The sequence below is a fragment of the Nerophis lumbriciformis genome, linkage group LG06 (genome assembly GCF_033978685.3).
Source record: "Nerophis lumbriciformis linkage group LG06, RoL_Nlum_v2.1, whole genome shotgun sequence".
In the NCBI taxonomy this organism is placed as follows: domain Eukaryota; kingdom Metazoa; phylum Chordata; class Actinopteri; order Syngnathiformes; family Syngnathidae; genus Nerophis; species Nerophis lumbriciformis.
In genome coordinates, this window is record NC_084553.2 from 14,707,667 (window position 1) to 14,731,125 (window position 23,459).

The 23,459-nt window shown below is 42.4% G+C and overlaps 1 protein-coding gene across 4 annotated transcripts in view; it reads right to left on the minus strand.

Moving 5' to 3' along the window:
* Positions 1 to 23,459, minus strand: part of LOC133608519 (aminopeptidase N-like) — a 71,649-nt gene that overhangs the window by 2,732 nt on the left and 45,458 nt on the right. For all 4 annotated transcript variants that reach the window (XM_061963798.2, XM_061963799.2, XM_061963800.2 and 1 more), the window contains 7 exons: positions 20,369 to 20,424; positions 17,711 to 17,858; positions 17,544 to 17,635; positions 17,358 to 17,468; positions 11,138 to 11,305; positions 9,039 to 9,179; positions 5,113 to 5,194 (listed from right to left, as the gene is read on the minus strand). In XM_061963798.2, the coding sequence (XP_061819782.2) occupies positions 5,113 to 5,194; positions 9,039 to 9,179; positions 11,138 to 11,305; positions 17,358 to 17,468; positions 17,544 to 17,635; positions 17,711 to 17,858; positions 20,369 to 20,424 (798 nt within the window). The remainder of the gene's footprint in view (positions 1 to 5,112; positions 5,195 to 9,038; positions 9,180 to 11,137; positions 11,306 to 17,357; positions 17,469 to 17,543; positions 17,636 to 17,710; positions 17,859 to 20,368; positions 20,425 to 23,459) is intronic.

Sequence of the window (23,459 nt, forward strand, 5' to 3'; positions counted from 1 at the left end):
CAACAGTTTAAGAATGATAATGATAAATGATAAATGGGTTATACTTGTATAGCGCTTTTCTACCTTCAAGGTACTCAAAGCGCTTTGACAGTATTTCCACATTCACCCATTCACACACTGATGCCATGCAAGGCGCTAACCAGCAGCCATCAGGAGCAAAGGGTGAAGTGTCTTGCCCAAGGACACAACGGACGTGACTCGGATGGTAGAAGGTGGGGATTGAACCCCAGTAACCAGCAACCCTCCGATTGCTGGCACGGCCACTCTACCAACTTCGCCACGCCGTCCCACAACATTTCTCAACCAGCTATTGCAAGGAATTTAGGTATTTCACCATCTACGGTCCGTAATATCATCAAAAGGTTCAGAGAATCTAGAGAAACCACTGCACGTAAGCGATGATATTACGGACCTTCGATCTCTCAGGTGGTACTCCATCAAAAAGTGACATCAGTGTGTAAAGGATATCACCACATGGGCTCAGGAACACTTCAGAAAACCACTGTCAGTAACTACAGTTCGTCGCAACATCTGCAAGTGCAAGTTAAAACTCTACTACAGGGGCACCGAAAAGGGGGGGTAAAGGAGACGGATTCTAGGGGCCCATGATGGACGGGGCCCAGAGAGGCCCCTAAAGATGATGAAATTATAATACAGAAAAAATAATGACACTGTGTTGGGGGCCCATCCATCCATCCATCCATCTTCTTCCGCTTATCCGAGGTCGGGTCGCGGGGGCAGCAGCCTAAGCAGGGAAGCCCAGACTTCCCTCTCCCCAGCCACCTCGTCCAGTTCCTCCCGGGGGATCCCGAGGCGTTCCCAGGCCAGCCGGGAGACATAGTCTTCCCAACGTGTCCTGGGTCTTCCTCGTGGCCTCCTACCGGTCGGACATGCCCTAAACACCTCCTTAGGGAGGCGCTCGGGTGGCATCCTGACCAGATGCCCGAACCACCTCATCTGGCTCCTCTCGATGTGGAGGAGCAGCGGCTTTACTTTGAGCTCCCCCCGGATGGCAGAGCTTCTCACCCTATCTCTAAGGGAGAGCCCCGCCACCCGGTGAAGGAAACTCATTTCGGCCGCTTGTACCCGTGATCTTGTCCTTTTGGTCATAACCCAAAGCTCATGACCATAGGTGAGGATGGGAACGTAGATCGACCGGTAAATTGAGAGCTTTGCCTTCCGGCTCAGCTCCTTCTTCACCACAACGGATCGATACAGCGTCCGCATTACTGAAGACGCCGCACCGATCCGCCTGTCGATCTCACCATCCACTCTTCCCTCACTCGTGAACAAGACTCCGAGGTACTTGAACTCCTCCACTTGGGGCAAGATCTCCTCCCCAACCCGGAGATGGCACTCCACCCTTTTCCGGGCGAGAACCATGGACTCGGACTTGGAGGTGCTGATTCTCATCCCAGTCGCTTCACACTCGGCTGCGAACCAATCCAGTGAGAGCTGAAGATCCTGGCCAGATGAAGCCATCAGGACCAAATCATCTGCAAAAAGCAGAGACCTAATCCTGCAGCCACCAAACCGGATCCCCTCAACGCCTTGACTGCGCCTAGAAATTCTGTCCATAAAAGTTATGAACAGAATCGGTGACAAAGGGCAGCCTTGGCGGAGTCCAACCCTCACCGGAAACGTGTCCGACTTACTGCCGGCAATGCGAACCAAGCTCTGACACTGATCATACAGGGAGCGGACCGCCACAATCAGACAGTCCGAAACCCCATACTCTCTGAGCACTCCCCACAGGACTTCCCGAGGGACACGGTCGAATGCCTTCTCCAAGTCCACAAAGCACATGTAGACTGGTTGGGCAAACTCCCATGCACCCTCAAGGACCCTGCCGAGAGTATAGAGCTGGTCCACAGTTCCACGACCAGGACGAAAACCACACTGTTCCTCCTGAATCCGAGGTTCGACTATCCGGCGTAGCCTCCTCTCCAGTACACCTGAATAGACCTTACCGGGAAGGCTGAGGAGTGTGATCCCACGATAGTTAGAACACACCCTCCGGTTCCCCTTTTTAAAGAGAGGAACCACCACCCCGGTCTGCCAATCCAGAGGTACTGCCCCCGATGTCCACGCGATGCTGCAGAGTCTTGTCAACCAAGACAGCCCTACAGCATCCAGAGCCTTAAGGAACTCCGGGCGGATCTCATCCACCCCCGGGGCCTTGCCACCGAGGAGCTTTTTAACTACCTCAGCAACCTCAGCCCCAGAAATAGGAGAGCCCACCACAAATTCCCCAGGCACTGCTTCCTCATAGGAAGACGTGTTGGTGGGATTGAGGAGGTCTTCGAAGTATTCCCTCCACCGATCCACAACTTCCGCAGTCGAGGTCAGCAGAACACCATCCGCACCATACACGGTGTTGGTAGTGCACTGCTTCCCCTTCCTGAGGCGGCGGATGGTGGTCCAGAATCGCTTCGAAGCCGTCCGGAAGTCGTTTTCCATGGCTTCCCCGAACTCCTCCCATGTCCGAGTTTTTGCTTCCGCGACCGCTGAAGCCGCACACCGCTTGGCCTGTCGGTACCTGTCCGCTGCCTCAGGAGTCCCATGAGCCAAAAGAACCCGATAGGACTCCTTCTTCAGCTTGACGGCATCCCTCACCGCCGGTGTCCACCAACGGGTTTTAGGATTACCGCCACGACAGGCACCAACTACCTTGCGGCCACAGATCCAATCAGCCGCCTCGAAAATAGAGGTGCGGAACATGGTCCACTCGGACTCAATGTCCAGCACCTCCCTCGTGACATGTTCAAAGTTCTTCCGGAGGTGGGAATTGAAACTCTCTCTGACAGGAGACTCTGCCAGACGTTCCCAGCAAACCCTCACAATGCGTTTGGGCCTGCCAGGTCTGTCCGGCATCCTCCCCCACCATCGCAGCCAACTCACCACCAGGTGGTGATCGGTAGAAAGCTCCGCCCCTCTCTTCACCCGAGTGTCCAAAACATGAGGCCGCAAATCCGATGACACAACTACAAAGTCGATCATAGAACTGCGGCCTAGGGTGTCCTGGTGCCAAGTGCACATATGGGCACCCTTATGCTTGAACATGGTGTTCGTTATGGACAATCCGTGACGGGCACAAAAGTCCAATAACAAAACACCACTTGGGTTCAGATCCGGGCGGCCATTCTTCCCAATCACGCCTCTCCAGGTTTCACTGTCGTTGCCAATATGAGCGTTGAAGTCCCCCAGTAGAACGAGGGAATCACCCGGGGGAGCACTCTCAAGTACTCCCTCGAGTGAATCCAAAAAGGGTGGGTACTCTGAGCTGCTGTTTGGCGCGTAAGCGCAAACAACAGTCAGGACCCGTCCCCCCACCCGAAGGCGGAGGGAAGCTACCCTCTCGTCCACCGGGTTGAACTCCAACATGCAGGCTCTGAGCCGGGGGGGCAACAAGAATTGCCACCCCAGCCCGTCGCCTCTCACTGCTGGCAACGCCAGAGTGGAAGAGAGTCCAGCCCCTCTCGAGAGAACTGGTTCCAGAGCCCTTGCTGTGCGTCGAGGTGAGTCCGACTATATCCAACCGGAACTTCTCTACCTCGCGCACTAGCTCAGGCTCCTTCCCCCCCAGCGAGGTGACGTTCCACGTCCCAAGAGCTAGCTTCTGTAGCCGAGGATCGGACCGCCAAGTGCCCTGCCTTCGGCTACCGCCCAGCTCACATTGCACCCGACCTCTATGGCCCCTGCTATGGGTGGTGAGCCCATTGGAGGGGGGACCCACGTTGCCTCTTCGGGCTGTGCCCGGCCGGGCCCCATGGGGACAGGCCCGGCCACCAGGCGCTCGCCATCGTGCCCCAACTCCGGGCCTGGCTCCGGAGGGGGGCCCCGGTGACCCGCGTCCGGGCGAGGGAAATCTGAGTCTCGGTTCTTGCATTTCCATAGAAGTCTTCGAGCTGCTCTTTGTCTGATCCCTCACCTAGGACCTGTTTGTCTTGGGAGACCCTACCAGGGGGCATGGAAGCCCACGGACAACATAGCTCCTAGGATCATTGGGACACGCAAACTCCTCTACCACGTTAAGGTGGCAGCTCAGAGAGGAGGTTGGGGGCCCTGTAGAGCAGGGGCGCCGCTAGGGATTTTGGGCCCCATGAAAATAATCTTTACAGGGTTGGGGGCCCTGTAAAGATTATTTTCATGGGGCCCAAAATCCCTAGCGGCGCCCCTGCTCTACTATGCAAAGCCAAAGCCATTTATCAACAACACCCAGAAACGCTTCACTGGCCCCGAGCTCATCTAAGATGGACTGATGCAAAGTGGAAAAGTGTCCTGTGGTCAGACGAGTCCACATTTCATATTGTTTTTGGAAACCGGACGTCGTCTCCTATGGACCAAAGAGGAAAAGAACCATCCGGATTGTTCTCGGCGCAAAGTTCAAAAGCCAGCATCTGTGATGGTATGGGGGTGTATTAGTGGCCAAGACATGGGTAACTTACACATCTGTGAAGGCACCATTAATGTGCAGGTTTTAGAGCAACATATGTTGCCATCCAAGCAACGTTATCATGGACGCCCCTGCTTATTTCAGCAAGACAATGCCAAGCCACGTGTTACAACAGCGTGGCTTCATAGTAAAAGAGTGCGGGTACTAGACTAGCCTGCCTGTAGTCCAGACCTGTCTCCCATTGAAAATGTGTGGCGCATTATGAAGCCTAAAATACCACAACTTAAGCTGTACATCAAGCAAGAATGGGAAAGAATTCCACCTGAAAAGCTTCAAAAATTAGTCTCGGTTCCCAAACGTTTACTGAGTGTTGTTAAAAGGAAAGGCCATGTAACACAGTGGTAAAAATGCCCCTGTGCCAACTTTTTTTGCAATGTGTTGCTGCCATTAAATTCAAAGTTAATGATTATTTGCAACAAAAAAAAATTAAGTTTCTCATATCTTGTCTTTGCAGTCTATTCAATTGAATATAAGTTGAAAAGGATTTGGAAATCATTGTATTCTGTTTTTATTTACCATTTACACAACGTGCCAACTTCACTGGTGTTGAGTTCTGTACAACCTTACCTTCTGTATCAGTGTGTGTCTACTGGGTCATTGAGTGTTTCAGACACATAAAAGTGTTTATTAGTCGGCTGATGTTTGCTGTCACGTACCTCCTGCAGCTCAAACTCTGTGGTGAAGCGCATGGCGATGCCGCTGATCAGGTTGGACATGGAAAAGGATCCTTTGCCATATCTGAACACATGAAGACAGAGAGGTGGTGGATACCAATATGTTAGGACGTTTTATTTACAATATTTTGAATTCAGTCGTACTTCAACACATCGCGCTTTAAAGTCTACTGCAGGTATTTTTAAAACATACTCTACATATTTTTGCCATCAGTTCATGATTTTCAAGCATAAACATGGCTAAATGAAGTAGAAATATCAATACTAACGTAGTATTGGCCAAAACCAATCAGATCACGCTGTTCAGTATCGTGGCCACTGATTGGCTGAGCCTCAGGCAGTGTTATTGTTATATTGGAGTGTATGTGGGTGTTTTTTTCATGTCTAATGTTTAAAAAAAAAAACATGTTTTGAAGGTTGTGAACAGGCTTTTGCTATTAAAATATTTGACTTACTACTCAGTGGCGTAGTGGTTAAACCAGGGGTGTCAAACTCAAACACAGAGTGGGCCAAAATGTAAAACTGAACAAAGCCGCGGGCCAAGGTTGAACAAATTAACCTTTTAATAGGGACCCAAACAGGTTTTGCATTGAATATTGAACAAGCAAGGCTTATATAACTTTATAGTGACATGCAAAGTCGAGTTTCAAATAATAATAATAATAAAAAATATCAATGGCATATCAAATACAATTTAAATAAAAATTGAATGCCCCTTTTCTATTTGCAGCCTTCTGAGGTAAATATCAACATTAACTTTTTCCACAGGCTAATACATTTGAAAATAAAATAACAATGAATAAACCAACCATTCAGGACTTTAAACTGCTCAGTTTGCAACACACTGATCTAATCTGATGTGCCCAAGCCAGATACCTGCCATCTTTTCTTGGATGCTAGTTCATTAATGTCGGGGCTCAGGCTTTGAGCTGAGGCAACCTTCATTATCCAACGAAGATGTTCATTAGTCATTATATCTCGTAGTCCACCCGGACCACAGTCTTGGGGGCGTGCCTTAAAGGCACTGTTCTAATTTAACGTCCTCTACGAGCTGTCGTCACGTCAGCTTCTCATCCATTCTAACAACGTGTCGGCCCAGTCACAAGATATGCGCGGCTTCTGTACGCATACACACGTGAATGCAATGCATACTTGATCAAAAGTGATACAGGTTACACTGAGGGTGGCCGAATTAACACAGATACCTGCCATCTTTTCTTGGATGCTATTTCATTAATGTCGGGGCTCAGGCTTTGAGCTGAGGCAACCTTCATTATCCAACGAAGGTGTTCATCAGTCATTATATCTCGTAGTCCACCCTTTGCAGCATTAACTCTTTCGGGACGCTACAAAATACACCCTCGCTACCACTAGAGTGGAATGTTAGAAAAGGTTTGATAAAGTAAAATTACACGGATAACGGGAGGTATGAAAAACACTCATCTTACGACATATTTTGCTTTTGATAATAATAATAATAATAATTAAAGCTGCAAGCAGCGTTGTTCGGGCCCGCGTATTTGGCAGGTGCTAGTCCTAAGTGTCCCAATACTTTTGTCTACTTTTAGTCTGAAGTGTCCCAAGACTTTTGTCTAGTGTACCTACCTTGTCTGCATTGTGTGGGCACGTTAGTGCTTCCTGCTTTTAAGCAGCCATCTTTAAAAAACAGCACCGCAGGAGCATCAGCGCAGCGGGTCTTTGAAGGGTCATAAAATCAAAACCGGAGCAGGTATTACAAATCCCATCTATACTTTTAATCACAAGGGTTGTATCTCTCTCCTGTGTTAATTTGAAGGCGAAACGACAAACGCGCTCAGAGGAGATAGATTTTGAAGGAAGGTGACCGGTTTGTACAAAAATTTTGTTTTGAAGGGGGAATAACAAACTTCCTGTAGATTTTTGCTGGGGGTTGTCAATTTATGAAATGTAGGTCTAAGTGAGACCTACATTGAGGTATTTGTTTCATGTCTCTCTGACCTTCCCAGTGGGAGTTACAGGCAGTTTTGTAATTATTTTCTTCCGAGAAGCAGTTATTTCTCCGTTTTATTAAAAAAATTCTGTAGAGCGCAAATTTTGAATTTGGGGTTAGGTTTTTTCATTAGATCACAGTTTTTGCCAGTCCTGATGTGTGCGTTCAGTTTGGTGAGTTTTGAAGCATGTTAAGGGGGTGCAATTACAGCTGAAAGAGGCAAAAGAGACTGATTTGACTAAAATTTAGTGTTGAAGGGGGAATAGCAAACTTCCTGTAGATTTTTGCCCGAGAAAATAAATTAAAAAAATTTAAGTCTAAGTGAGACCTACATAGAGGTTTTTGTTTCATGTCTCTACGACATTCGTACGGGGAGTTAGAACAAGTTTACTAGGTAGGGGGCGCTAGAGCGCAATTTTGAGTTTTGGGGTTTGGTATTTTTACCAAAGAGTTTTGTTCGCGTTTTTTTATGTGTGCGGCAAATTTGGTGAGTTTTGAAGCATGTTAAGGGGGTGAAAGTAGTGCGCAAAGCTGCGGAAGAATAAAGAAAGAATAAAGAATAATAATAAAACCTTAGAATAACAATAGGTCCTTATGTCCCATTGCATAAGGACTCCCTGTGGGAGTCCTTTTGCAATGGGCCATGGCGGGCCCTAATAATAATAATAATAATACATTTTGATTATAAGGCGCCTTTCTGGGCACTCAAGGACACCGTACAAAATCACAACAATAAAATCAAATTGGATAAAAAAACAACAAAGAGAAAAGAAAAGATGATTACAATGGATAAGCAGTGATGTGGAGTCACATTTTAAATTAAAAATAAGGGCATGAAGCAGTGAGTTGAATGGTGCAGACACGTTTGTTACTGAGTACTTTCGAGTATACTTCTGCCTTGTAGACTTATTATGTGTCATGTCTGTGTAATCATGTTTTGTTTTGTTTAGTTATTGGACTCTTTAGTTTCTGGCTTTTCACTCCCTTGTCTTGTTTCCATGGTTACCCATTAGTTTCACCTGTTCCACGTTTGGATTCATTGTGCACTCTTGTTTGTCACCATAGCAACCCATTAGTTTTCACCTGTCACGTCACGCACCTGTTTCACGTTTTGAGTCACGCACCTGTTTTCGTTAATCATGTCTGTAGTATTTAAGTTCATTGTTTTCAGTTTGTCTTTCTGGTGACATCCCCACATTTATGCTCTGCACATTTCTGACTCTTTTTTCATGTCCATCGTTCACGCTGCTCCTTTTTGTCCATGCCAAGTAAGTTTTGTTTATTATTGCCACAGTTAGTGTTTTTTGTTGTTCATAGTTTTTGCCTTTGTGCAAGTATTTGTTTTCATAGCCAAGTTGTTTCTCCGCCACTGTGCGCGCTTTTTGTTTGTACTTTTTTTTTGTCCTTTATTAGTGTAAAAAATAAATTATGTACTCTCATTGCCGTCTCGACCGAGCCAACTTTCCGTTGCCTTCTAGAAAAACTAAACCCCAGGACCTAGTCTTGACATTATGTACGTGATATGCAACTATAACTAATTGGTACTTGTTTATATTGACGGATGCCATGTTTTAGACTGCGCTATTATTCAATTAAGGACACTTATTACGAATGTGGAGCTTGTGTGCTTAGCTGTTGTGTAGCTGCTAGCTCCTAGAAGCCTATGACTAAAATAGAAGAAAAGAGCAACTTTGTGTGTTTATTGGAGGACACTTCGATGTTAACTGGCTGTCAAATTTCGGAGAAGTAAAGAGGGTTGCTTGTATCGGAGATTTTAAATGCAAGTCGATATCATCCGCTTTCGGACAGATACACTCGGTCCAGCCCTAATCACTACCAGAATGCAAGGTGCTACTGTATACTGTTTTTGATAAAGCACTTCTAAGAAGTGACAGTCATAGTTCTAATACTTGACGAGTTGATTGAAGTGAGAGTTCACCGCTGGAAAATGTCGCTCCATCTCGCTCGGACAAAGTTCCAGGCCAGGGGCGCTCCCACGTTGTTCCTGGATATGGACACGATGGTGGAGATGGCGTCCTGCTTGCGGATCCTCGCCGGGTCCAAGGTGTACTCCAGATACCTGGCGAACAGGTGACAGTTTGTTTGTTCACTAGACGTTTAAAAAGGCTGCACCGTGACGTCCGAGCACGAGTGCTGCATATACAGTCGTGCTCATAAGTTTACATAACCTGGGAGAATGTATGATTTCTTGGCCATTCTTCAGAGAATATGAATAATAACACAAAAACCTTTCTTCCACTCATGCTTAATGGTTGTGTGAAGCTATTTATTGGCATACAACTGTGTTTACTCTTTTTAAATCAAAATGACACAAGAAAGTACCCAAATGACCCTGATCAAAGGTTTACATACCCCAGTGACTTTGCAAGAGTGCAAAAGTTGACACAAACAGGTTTGAATGGCTAATCAAGGTTCCAATCCTCACCTGTGACATGTTTGTTTGTAATTAATGTGTGTGTATAAAAGGTCAGTGAGTTTCTGGGCTTCTGACAGACCATTGCATCTTTCATCCAGTGCTGCACAGATGTTTCTGGATTCTGAGTCATGGGGAAGGCAAAAGAATTGTCAAAGGATCTGCGAGAAAAGGTAATTGAACTGCATAAAACAGGAAAGAGGTATAAAAAGATTTCCAAGGAATTGAGAATGCCAATCAGCAGTGTTCAAACGCTGATTAAGAAGTGGAAAATGAGGGATTCAGCAAAGATTTCAGCCACAACTGCCAGGAAAATTGTTCGAGATGCAAAGAAAAATCCGCAAATAACTTCTGCTGAAATACAGGACTCTCTGAAAAATTGTGGTGTGGCTGTTTCAAGATGCACAATAAGGAGGCACTTGAAGAAAAATGGGCTGCATGGTCGAGTCGCCAGAAGAAAGCCATCACTCCAAATTACTTTGTTCCAGAAGTTTTGAGGCTTGTCTCTGTGCTGTTTGGCGTAATGCAAGCGGGATACTTTGTGACATTTGCGCAGAAATGGCTTTCTTCTGGCGACTCGACCATGCAGTCCATTTTTCTTCAAGTGCCTCCTTATTGTGCATCTTGAAACAGCCACACCACAATTTTTCAGAGAGTCCTGTATTTCAGCTGAAGTTATTTGTGGATTTTTCCTTGCATCTCGAACAATTTTCCTGGCAGTTGTGGCTGAAATCTTTGCTGGTCTCCCTGAATCCCTCATTTTCCACTTCTTAATCAGCGTTTGAACACTGCTGATTGGCATTCTCAATTCCTTGGATATCTTTTTATGCCCCTTTCCTGTTTTATGCAGTTCAATTACCTTTTCTCGCAGATCCTTTGACAATTCTTTTGCCTTCCCCATGACTCAGAATCCAGAAACATCTGTGCAGCACTGGATGAAAGATGCATTGGTCTGTCAGAAGCCCAGAAACTCACTGACCTCTTATACACACACACATTAATTACAAACAAACATGTCACAGGTGAGGATTGGAACCTTGATTAGCCATTCAAACCTGTTTGTGTCAACTTTTGTGCATGTTATCAGATCAAAGTCACTGGGGTATGTAAACTTTTGATCAGGGTCATTTGGGTACTTTCTTTTCTCATTTTGATTTAAAAAGAGTAAACAAAGTTGTTTGCCAATAAATAGCTTCACACAACCATTAAGCATGAGTGGAAGAAAGGTTTTTGTGTTATCATTCATATTCTCTGAAGAATGGCCAAGAAATCACAAATTCTCCCAGTGTATGTAAACTTATCAGAATCAGAATCAGAATCAGAATCAGCTTTATTGTCATTACACAAGGTAACGAGATTGAGGCCATTCCATACAGTGCGATGTGTGCATGCTAGAAAAAAACAAAAAACAAACCAAAAAAAAAAAACAATGTGCAAATATATAAAAATATAAAAAATGTAGAAGTGCAATGAACATGGTGTGAAATGAATATATACATGAAAAAACAAAACAAAAACAGGGTGGTTGGTGGAATGGGTTATTGCACCGAAGAGAAGGCAGTTATGAGGGACAATGGGGCAATGAGCAATGAGCACAACTGTACCGGTTCAGAAGCCACGGCACTTTGGTGCAGGCCAAGGCCGCCCTGAGCCTGGACTCCTCCGCTGCCAGGGTGGCGTTCTTGAACATTCTCCAGACAAAGTCCCACTCCTCCATGCCGCCGTACTCGATGCCGATGCGATAAACTGTGCTTCTCAAGTCGGGCTGAATCCTGGTCAATAGAAACATATTTAGTACGCACCTCATTTTATATTACACTTTATCTTCTCAGAGAGTAAACATGGATATACTTTAGAGTAGTCTGTGTACAGCTTGTATGGAAGATTTACAACAGCTGGCAACACCCGTCAGTTGCAGGAAAATGTTCTCCACAGTCAAAAATGGCGGCGGTAGCATCATGGTCAGGGGCTGCCAACAGGAGGAAGCTACGGTTCATTAACCCTTATGCAACCCTAGTACCCAAAACGGGCATTACACGTGTTCCTTAGTTGATATAATTGTTCAGTCAGAAGGTTAGTGGTCTGAAATTTCGGCAGGTCTTTTTTTTATGTTTTTTTTTCCCCCTCAAATTGCATTGTGGCTTTGACTGCAAAGTTGTTAGAATTGGATACAAAAATAAACACACTTTTCCTGAAGACCTTTTTTGGGCTCCATTGACTCCCATTATAACTGCTACTTTGCAACAGACTGGTATATTACGATGCTTTTTCCATGAAAACCGAACAAATCTCCTTGACGAATGAAAAACTGGAAAATATTGTTTTGATGTAATCGCGCCCCTTAAACACCACATGGCGTCAGAAAACCAGAATGCATAAGTTTCAGAGCTTTGATGAGCGTAAATGAGTTAAAATGCCATTAACTCTAAAGGCTTAGTTGGCCACGTGCGTGGACAGCACCTTTTAGCTCTTATTTCCAAAATTGTGTACACTACTGAATTGGGGTCTTATGTGCTTATGTGGACACGTATACTGCCATCTGGTGGTGTCAGAAGAGTGGAATTTGGAAAAAAAAAAGTGTAAAAATAAGAATTAACATGTCACTAAACATGAAGTACACGTTTGTGTACTTATGGACTAAGTACATCATATCTAAAGATGATTCTTAGTTTTTATTTAATTAGGGTCCAATAAGCCCAAATAGCAAAGAGAAATAAAAAAAACATGTAAACAAACAGCTTAATGTAATTAAAATTATGTTACATTATTATACCGTTTATAATACTTGTATGAACTCAGTAAACTCAACCAAATCCTGCCGGCTTTCTCTATCATTCTCGCTCAGTAGGACCTGTAAAAATAATATTTTTTGTCTACTAGTCTAATGTATCAAAATCCATGTTGTTGTACTCATTGACCTATTCAAGGCTGTAATTACCCAACCCAAAATATTCAACTCTGCAACTTATTTTTGTCAAAATATTTTTTTTAAACTGTAAAAAAAAAAAAAAAAAACATTAAACACTTTATATAAATAGATATATCTGAAGTTGTTTCAAGTACAAATAAAAAGGTATTGCTGATTTATGAGACTTTTATGAACAGGTCCCTTTTGGGTCCCAAGAGTAAGTATCTAATGGTTAATGGTAAACATGAATTCCAACATGTACTGTACATGTAGCCCTTATCCAATACATAGCAATTTAGTAGCACATATTCACTTCCTGTCCTCATTGTGTAACACAATTTACAACAATGAATACAACAGATATCTTAGTAATTAGTTAAGTCACTTAAGGTTTACCTATGACAGGGGTCAGCAACCCTCGGCTCTGGAGCCACATGCGGCTCTTTAGCGCCACCCTAGTGGCTCCCTGGACCTCTTTCAGAGATGTGTAAAAATGGAAAAAGATGAAGGAAAAAAACATTTTTTTTGTTTTAATATATTTTCTGTAGGAGAACAAACATGACACAAACATTCCCAATTGTTAGAAATCCCACTGTTTTTGTTATGCATGCTTCATTAATGAGAGTATTTGGCAAGCGTCGTTTTGTCCTAATTTCAGCGACCCTTGAACTCATCGTAGTTTGTTTACATGTACAACTTTCTCCGATGCTGCCACAGAAAGACGTGTTTTATGCCACTTCTTCTTTGTCTCATTTTGTCCACCAAACGTTTTATGCTGTGCGTGAATCCACAAAGGTGAGCTTTGTTGATTTTATTGATTTGCTGGAGTGCTTATCAGGCATATTTTGGTCAATCCATGACTGCAAGCTAATCGATGCTAGCATGCTATTTAGGCTAGCTGTATGTACATATTGCATCATTGTGCCTCGTTTGTAGCTATATTTGAGCTCATTTAATTTCCTTTACTTATGTCCTCAGTGTATTTAATGTATATGCGCATGTCTCATGACACATTATATGTATGTAATATTGGCTGCATTTCTCATCATTGTTTGAGTGCCATGTTGTTCCAGACCACAGCAAACGTTACCCAACTTGCAAAGATTGTAATAAATCCATTAGAAGAAGTCAGCCTGCCGTTTCCTTAGACTTGGACACACACGTACACCTTCGGCCATTCTGAGACAGTAATTTCCAGAAGTTATCTCATCCTGTGAGAAGCCTCAATTTTACTAATCATTTCCAATGTTGCAAAAATGTGTAGAATAAAAATTAAAATACAACCTTTTTAACAAAGATTTGCGTGAGCCTTTGATAGTAGGCTAAAATAGCTAATATAGACACTTACATCATGTGTTGCCTTCATTATAACACTTATATAAGGCTTTTAATTTTTTGCGGCTCCAGACAGATTTTTGTTTTGTATTTTCGGTCCAATATGACTCTTTCAACATTTTGGGTTGCCGACCCCTGGCCTATAAGATGAATAATATCTCATTTTCAAAAAAGTTAAAGATGTTCATCAACATTCTTATTTCTTGTACTTTGTAAACATTTTGTCTCCTAAAATGGATGATATCAGTACGTTTTTATACTTCTTTATCTATTCCATAAATGAATTCCATATACTGATAAGCTAAAGGTTTTAAGTGTTGCACGTGCATACAAATGTTTTCAATGAGATTTTTCTCTGAGCTTATATTGTTAAGTAAAGCATGATTGCCTCCCTTTTTTTCTTTCTGAGTTTAATGAGGCATAGCAGCCTGCAGCATATCATGCCTTGTCATCTTGACACTTTGTTCCAAGATCGTAGCCTTAAACTGTCAATAGCAACGAAACCAGCAACAATCCCTGGTCTTTTGGCAGGATAATTGGGGCCTGGATAACATCCAGCATGGTAGCATCATGGTCTTGGGTTGCATGAGTGCTGCGGTTCATTGAAGGGAAACATGGATTTCCAATTTCCATTTTTTTATAATTATTATTTTTATAGTTTGTTTTTTATACCTCACTCCACCCTTTCCCCTAAATTTAAAGGCCTACTGAAACCCACTACTACCGACCACGCAGTCTGATAGTTTATATATCAATGATGAAATCTTAACATTGCATGTTTTAAATTTCGCGCGACATATCCTGCTGAAAACGTCTCGGTATGATGACGTCAGCGCGTGACGTCACGGATTGTAGAGGATATTTTGGGACAGCATGGTGGCCAGCTATTAAGTTGTCTGTTTTCATCGCAAAATTCCACAGTATTCTGGACATCTGTGTTGGTGAATCTTTTGCAATTTGTTCAATGAACAATGGAGACAGCAAAGAAGAAAGCTGTAGGTGGGAAGCGGTGTATTGCGGCCGACTGCAGCAACACAAACACGGCCGGTGTTTCATTGTTTACATTCCCGAAAGATGACAGTCAAGCTTTACCATTGGCCTGTGGAGAACTGGGACAACAGAGACTCTTACCAGGAAGACTTTGAGTTGGATACGCAGACACGGTACCGTGAGTATGTATGCAGCTGCGGCTTCCAAACATTTGATCGCTTGCCCGTACGTGCGTGCCGCTATGTGCATGTCACGTACGTAACTTTGGGGAAATATATGTGCTGTATGAACTTTGGGGAGGTGAACGGTACTTTGGGCTGTGGGATTGAGTGTGTTGTGCAGGTGTTTGAGTTGTATTGGCGGGTTATATGGACGGGAGGGGGGAGGTGTTTGTTATGCGGGATTAATTTGTGGCATATTAAATATAAGCCTGGTTGTGTTGTGGCTAATAGAGTATATATATGTCTTGTGTTTATTTACTGTTTTAGTCATTCCCAGCTGAATATCAGGTCCCACCCGCCTTTCACAGCATCTTCCCTATCTGAATCGCTCCCACTGCCCTCTAGTCCTTCACTCTCACTTTCCTCATCCACAAATATTTCATCCTCGCTCAAATTAATGGGGAAATCGTCGCTTTCTCGGTCCGAATCGCTCTCGCTGCTGGTGGCCATGATTGTAAACAATGTGCAGATGTGAGGAGCTCCACAACCTGTGACGTCACGCTACTCGTCTGCTACTTCCGGTACAGGCAAGGCTTTTTTATCAGCGACCAACAGTTGCGAACTTTATCGTCGATGTTCTCTACAAAATCCTTTCAGCAAAAATATGGCAATATCGCAAAATGATCAAGTATGACACATAGAATGGACCTGCTATCCCCCTTTAAATAAAAAAAATCACATTTCAGTAGGCCTTTAATTAGATTTAAAAAATAATTAAATTAAAAATAAATATATTAAATAAAGGAAAATAACAGTCTGACGTATTAAAATGAATACCATAATGTGTTTAGACTCATTTTCATTGACTAGTAAGTGTATACTACTACACAGCTGTACACTGACTACTCTGAAGTGTGGCCATTAGGGCTGCGAATCTTTGGGTGTCCCACGATTCGATTCAATATCGATTTTTTCCCGATTAAACGCGATTCTCGATTCAAAAACGATATTTTCCCCATTCAAAAGGATTGTCTATTCATTCAATACATAGGATTTCAGCAGGATCTACCCCAGTCTGCTGACATGCAAGCAGAGTAGAAGATTTTTGTAAAAAGCTTTTATAATTGTAAAGGACAATGTTTTATCAACTGATTGCAATAATGTCAATTTGTTTGAATAATTAAATGAACCAAAAATATGACTTATTTTATCTTTGTGAAAATATTGGACACAGTGTGTCATACTTGCCAACCTTGAGACCTCCAATTTCGGGAGGTGGGGGGTGGGTGCGGGGGGCGTGGTTGGGGCGGGGGCGTGGTTGGGGGTGTGGTTAAGAGGGGAGGAGTATATTTACAACTAGAATTCACCAAGTCAAGTATTTCATATATATATATATATATATATCCCTGCGACCCCGAAGGGAATAAGCGGTAGGAAATGGATGGATGGATGGATGGATATATATATATATATATAAGAAATAATTGACTTTCAGTGAATTCTAGCTATATATATATATATATATATATATATATATATATATATATATATATATATATATATATAAATAAAATAAATACTTGAATTTCAGTGTTCATTTATTTACACATATACACACACATAACACTCATCTACTCATTGTTGAGTTAAGGGTTGAATTGTCCATCCTTGTTCTATTCTCTGTCACTATTTTTCTAACCATGCTGAACACCCTCTCTGATTATGCATTGCTGTGTGGCACGCACAAAAGTGCTTTCATCAAATGCGCTAGATGGCAGTATTGTCCTGTTTAAGAGTGTCACAACATTGCTGTTTACGGCAGACGAACTGCTTTACTGTAGACGTTCTTTATATTGTGGGAAAGCGGACTCAGGTCCGCATGGAGCTGGAGGGGGCGTGGCCTCCAGCTCCGCCTGAATTTCGGGAGATTTTCGGGAGAAAATTTGTCCCGGGAGGTTTTCGGGAGAGGCGCTGAATTTCGGGAGTCTCCCGGAAAATCCGGGAGGGTTGGCAAGTATGCAGTGTGTTGTCAAGCTTATGAGATGCGATGCAAGTGCTATGTTGAAATTGTAACTAATAATGATACTGTTGTTGATAATATTCATTTTTGTTTCACTACTTTTGGTTTGTTCTGTGTGGTGTTTGTGTCTCCTCTCAATTGCTCTGTTTATTGCAGTGTTGCTGGGTCGGGTTTGGTTTTGGAATTGGATTGCATTGTTATGGTATTGCTGTGTATTGTTTTGTTGGATTGATTAATTTAAAAAAATAAAAATAAAATAAAATATCGATTTTTTAAAAATGAGAATCGATTCTGAATCGCACAACGTGAGAATCGCGATTCGAATTCGAATCGATTTTTTCCCCACACCCCTAGTAGCCATGTTTACGTCTCTTGCTTGCTGAAATGTGAGGGCTGTACTCGTTTCTTACGGGTTACGATGGGGATCGTCCATCCACCGCTGGAACCAGCCTTTGGTCAGCTCCCTGCAGCCCGCCACGCCCGTAAAGCACGCCACGTGGACAGCATTGATCAGATTGTACCTGAGGCCATGAAGAATGTCAGGTTAGACCAGGTGGAGTAGAGAGTCAGGCATTGTCCGGTGAAACGGTTCCTACTGGTCGGTGATTCTTTCAGGCACCGTGGTCCAGTTGCGCGTCACGGCTTCGAAGTGCTCAAAAAGCGGTTGGATGAGTTTCCGGGTGTACGCCTGGATTGAAAACAGCACATCTGGGAATCAAGACCTGGACTGTTGGTTTACTGTCAGCAGGGAGGCGGTAAGAACCTGTAGAGGTCCGTAGACTGCAGTGCGGTCAAACAGGACGAAGTATTCGTACAAGTTAGACAGTGCCATCTGCCAAGGGAAGTATTCTCTCTCCTCAGTCAAGTACTTGGTGGTCCTCAGCGCCAAGGTGGTGTCCAGGATTTTGGCTCTACACGAGGCAGAGAACTTTCACTTGCTTTTCTTAAGGCGTCATTATGCTACAGCGTAGTCACTACTTTTCTATGCTATATTTGCTATTGAGCGCATGGCCTGCAATCCCCTGCCAAAACACTAAGGGGCAGTGTTTTTTTTCTGAGATGGCCTTGCTATTTAGCTTCCAGTCTAAAGTAGTGACTGATGGCAAAATCCTTGTCAACGTTGGAACTAATCGGTGTGGAACATTTGTGGCCCTGAAACGGATGATAATAACAGTATGTTGTAATTAGTGGTGTACTGGTTAGAGATGTCCGATAATGGCTTTTTTGCCGATATCCGATATTCTGATATTATCCAAATCTTAATTACCGATTCCGATATCAACCGATACCGATATATACAGTCGTGGAATTAACACATTATTATGCCTAATTTTGTTGTGATGCTCCGCTGGATGCATTAAACAATGTAACTTTACCATGAATTGATTAACGTGGACCCTGACTTTAACATGTTGAAAAACTTATTGGGGTGTTACCATTTAGTGGTCAATTGTACAGAATATGTACTGTACTCTGCAATCTACTAATACAAGTGTCAATCAATCAATCAAAAACAAGGTTTTCCAAAATAAGAGAACAACTTCTACTCCAGTTATGGAAAAAAATGCCAACCTGGCACTGCCATATTTATTATTGAAGTCACAAAGTGCATTATTTTTTTTAACATGCCTCAAAACAGCAGCTTGGAATTTGGGACATGCTCTCCCTGAGATAATACTGATACCCACTACAACTATAGGAAATACTATACTTTGACTTTCACAAAGTGCATAATTTTTTATTTTTTTTAAACATGCCTCAAAACAACAGCTACAAAAACAATGAAGGCACACAGCTTCAGTCCAGAGTATACTAGAGCATACTTGCCAACCTTGAGACATTCGAATTTGGCAGGGTTGAGATGGAGGGAGGGGGGGGGGGGGGGGGGGTTGGTAGTAGCGGGGGTGTTTTTATTTTTAGTGTCCCGGAAGAATTAGTGCTGCAAAGGTTTCTGTCGCCGTTTCTTGACAGTTAATATTTCAACATTTAACATTTAACATTTCAAACAATTTTGAACAGAGATAGTTCATGCACATTCAGATAAATTCCTCAAAATTACAATTTAAAAAATTTTGGCCGGGGCCCGGGCTGTATATATGCGCACTAATTGACTGACAGAGCACGCACTTGGCGCGATGATGTCATGTTGTCAATGGAAAAATTTATTTTTAGACAATATGATTTGCCTGAGCGGCTAGGAGACCCCGAGAGTAACAAGCGGTTGCCTTGTTGCCTTTCCATTAAGAACAATAAACTAGTTTTTAGTATAAGTTTGCTGGTTTCAAGAAATGTAATGCTGAGCGCATATCATTATGTCAAGATAATGGCACTAGCATTTACTTCATTTAAGAATATTTTTCAACATATTGAGCAAAAAGGTCTTTTTTTTTCTACCAAGAAAAGTGCACTTGTTATTAGTGAGTATATACTTATTTTTAGGTATTTTTGGGTTCATTGAGGTTAGCTAATTGACTTGTTTTGGAAGGTCTTGACAAGCCAAATTTTCTTGTTCTATTGGCAGATAATTGTGCTTAGTTCAAATAAAATACCCCTCATTTTTGTATTTTTTTTTCTTGTTTTTGAACACTGACTTTTTTCAGTGTGGCCAAATGAATTCGACCGGAACTTTCAGACTGCAGTCACATCGCATACATATCTGATCCATATCCACATTACAAAAGAGGCCTGGGTCGGGTTTGAAAAATTCGGGAAAAATATCCAATACTAGATCGGAATTGACTTGCAGTCTAAACAAGGCCTACGTGTCTTCCAAAAGAAAAAAACATTTACAAAAGCAAAACATAGTAGGCTACTAGGAGCTAGCAGTTACGCAACAACTAAGCACACAATAGCAAACGAGTTAGACCCAATTGAACAATACTGCAGTCTAAAACACGACATTTGTCGATATTAAGGAGTATCGAACAATTATAGTTGCATACTATAATTGCGTATTGGAGCGTATTGGACAATTTCCAGTAACAAACGTGTCCGGATCCTTCAGATTACTGTCATGAGCTCAACTTTAAGAATTATTGTGGCCACTAGGTGACGCCAAACTAACAATTATCACTCCACTTCAACTGAAAGACATTCCAGACGGTCAATAATTAATAGGTTAGTGTTTTTCATGCCTATTATCGTTTTCTGATTGAATAATTGCACTCATTCAAGCCTTTTTTTTAACATTATACACTACAAAATAATACAAATATGTATGATTCTTGCTGATATTTCATCGGGACAGCAAAACCAAAAGTAATGTAGCGGACCAATCACAGCCATTGTGTTCAAATTTGTTGCCGGAGCATTACATCAGGGTCTGCTGGAGTGCTTTCAGGGGGAGGAGCTAATACGTATGTAGCATAATGAAGAAGCCTTTACACTTAATTTAATAATTTGCTATAACAGATGTTTTCACCTGACTAGTTTGAAGGCGTCGTCCATGATCTGACCTCGGTTTATGGTGGGAATAGTCTAGAAGAGGAAAGAGACATATGGCCACGTTTACGTGTTAGCATGTGGCTGTTGTTAAGGAGACAGATTTTATACATAAGAGACTGAGGGCAACAAGAAAAAATGAACACAGCTTACATTGTTTCTGCATTATTAGCAACACTCCATAGTCTCCACTTTACTTAAAATAACAGTACATTGAAGGTCTGCTGTACTAACTTCCTAGTGTGTAGCTGTGAGGAGAGAAAGTTTAGCCTAGAGGAGACTGAGGGCATGGATAATACTTGCCAACACACACGTGTTAACGTTATCTTAACCTGTTGCTCGGGTATTAATGATACTCCACAGTCTCCACTTTGCTGTAGCTATCTGCTTTCTTGCCGCCCTCAGTCTCCTGTTGGATAAATGGATCTATATGGAACTCTGGCTGACCAGGTACTACAAATAATACATGTTATTCGGTAATATAATGTTTTTTGCCAAAGCAACAAAGGTAAGTAGCGCCATGCCAAGCTGAGCTTACCATTTAGTAGAAACCTTGTTTCTCCTAACTCGGGGGTCGGCAACCCGTGGTTCTAGAGCATACTTGCCAACCTTGAGACCTCCGATTTCGGGAGGTGGGGGAGGGGGGTGGGCGTGGGTGTGGTCGGGGTGGGACGGGGGCGTGGTTGGGGGCGTGGCTAAAAGGGGAGGAGTATATTTACAGCTAGAATTCACCAAGTCAAGTATGTCATATATATATATATATATATATATATATATATATATATATATATATATATATATATATATATATATATATATACGTATATGTATATATATATATTTATTTTATTATATATATATATATATATAAAATAAATACTTGAATTTCAGTGTTCATTTATTTACACATATACACACACATAACACTCATCTACTCATTGTTGAGTTAAGGGTTGAATTGTCCATCCTTGTTCTATTCTCTGTCACTATTTTTCTAACCATGCTAAACACCCTCTCTGATGATGCATTGATGTGTGGCACGCAAAAAGTGCTTTCATCAAATGCACTAGATGACAGTATTGTCCTGTTTAAGAGTGTCACAACATTGCTGTTTACGGCAGACGAACTGCTTTACGGTAGACGAAATGCTGTTGTTGTGTGTTGTTGCCGCGCTGGGAGGACGTTAATGAAACTGCCTAACAATAATCCCACATAAGAAACCAAGAACTCGCCCTCGATCATTCTACAGTTATAACGTGATTGGGCAGGTATGCTTGTTTATATTGTGTGCCTGAATTTCGGGAGATTTTCGGGAGAAAATTTGTCCCGGGAGGATTTCGGGAGGGGCACTGAATTTCGGGAGTCTCCCGGAAAATCCGGGAGGGTTGGCAAGTATGAATGACACAACCCTCCCTAATTGTTAGAAATCACACTGTTTATATTAAACGGCGGGAACTCTCGTTCAACCCTTTTTCGATCACGCATGCACCTCCTGGTACCCTAGCACCTCCAAAACCCTCAAATCTAAACTCCAAACATCCCAGAACAAGCTAGTCAGATTACTTCTAGACCTCCACCCCAGATCACACCTCACTCCTACCCACTTCTCCAAAGTGGGCTGGCTCAGGGTGGAGGACAGAGTAAAACAACTTGCACTGAGCCTAGTCTATAAAATCCGCTACACCTTCCTGATACCGAAGTACATGTCAAACTACTTCCTTAACGTAAATGACCGCCATAACCACAACACCAGGGGGAGCTCCACTAACCACGTTAAACCCAGATTCCGATCTAACGAAGGTCTTAACTCATTCTCTTTCTATGCCACATCAATGTGGAATGCACTCCCAACAGGTGTAAAAGAAAGGGCATCTCTATCCTTCAAAACCACACTAAAAGAACACCTCCAGGCAACTTCAACCCTAAACTAACACCCTCCCTTCCACATCATACCTCTTCGGATTGTAAACAATCAAATGTAAACAATCAAATGTAGTCACTTTTTCTAATAATTTCTGATCTCTCTCTCTGTGTCCAATACTTGCTGTACATATCCTAACAAGTCAGACCTACACTGTTCCAATGTCAATTTCTCTGATGATGCAATTGTTGATAACTGAAGTGTTGATACCAACCAAATTTACCCCCCCCCCCCTCCATATCCCACACCCCGGATTGTAAATAATGTAAATAATTCAATTTATATACTGTGATGATTATCTTGTGTGATGACTGCATTATGAAAAATATATATATATATGTATCATGAATACCCCGACTTAAACAAGTTGAAAAACTTATTCGGGTGTTACCATTTAGTGGTCAATTGTACGGAATATGTACTTCACTGTGCAATCTACTAATAAAAGTTTCAATCAATCAAAAAAAACATGCTTCACTGATGACAGTATTTGGTGAGCGCCGTTTTGTCCTACTAATTTTGGCAGTCCTTGAACTCACCATAGTTTGTTTACATGTACAACGTTCTCCGATACTGCCACAAAAAGACTCCTTTGTCTCATTTTGTCCACCAAACCTTTTATACTGTGCGTGAATACAGAAAGGTGAGCTTTGTTGATGTTATTGACTTGTTGGAGTGCTGATCAGGCATATTTTGTCACTGCATGACTGCAAGCTAATAAATGCTAACATGCTATTTAGGCTGGCTGTATATACATATTGCATTATACCTCGTTTGTAGGTATATTTGAGCTCATTTATTTTCCTTTACTTATGTCCTCTGTGTATTTAATTTATATTTGCATGTTTCATGACACATTATCTGTATGTAATATTGGCTGCATTTCTGATAGTTTGTTCCAGACCACAGCAAACGTTACACAATGTGCCAAAGATTGTAATAAATAAGTTGTTTCCTTAAACTTGGACACACACATTCATTCAGTCAGTCATTTCCGGGAGTTATCACATCTTCTGAGAAGCCTCCATTTGTACTAATGTTTTCCAATGTTGTAAAAATGTGTAGAATAAATATTAAATTTCAACATTTCTATCAACGAAGATTAACATCAGCCTATGACACATACTCATTTTGATAGTAGGCTATTATA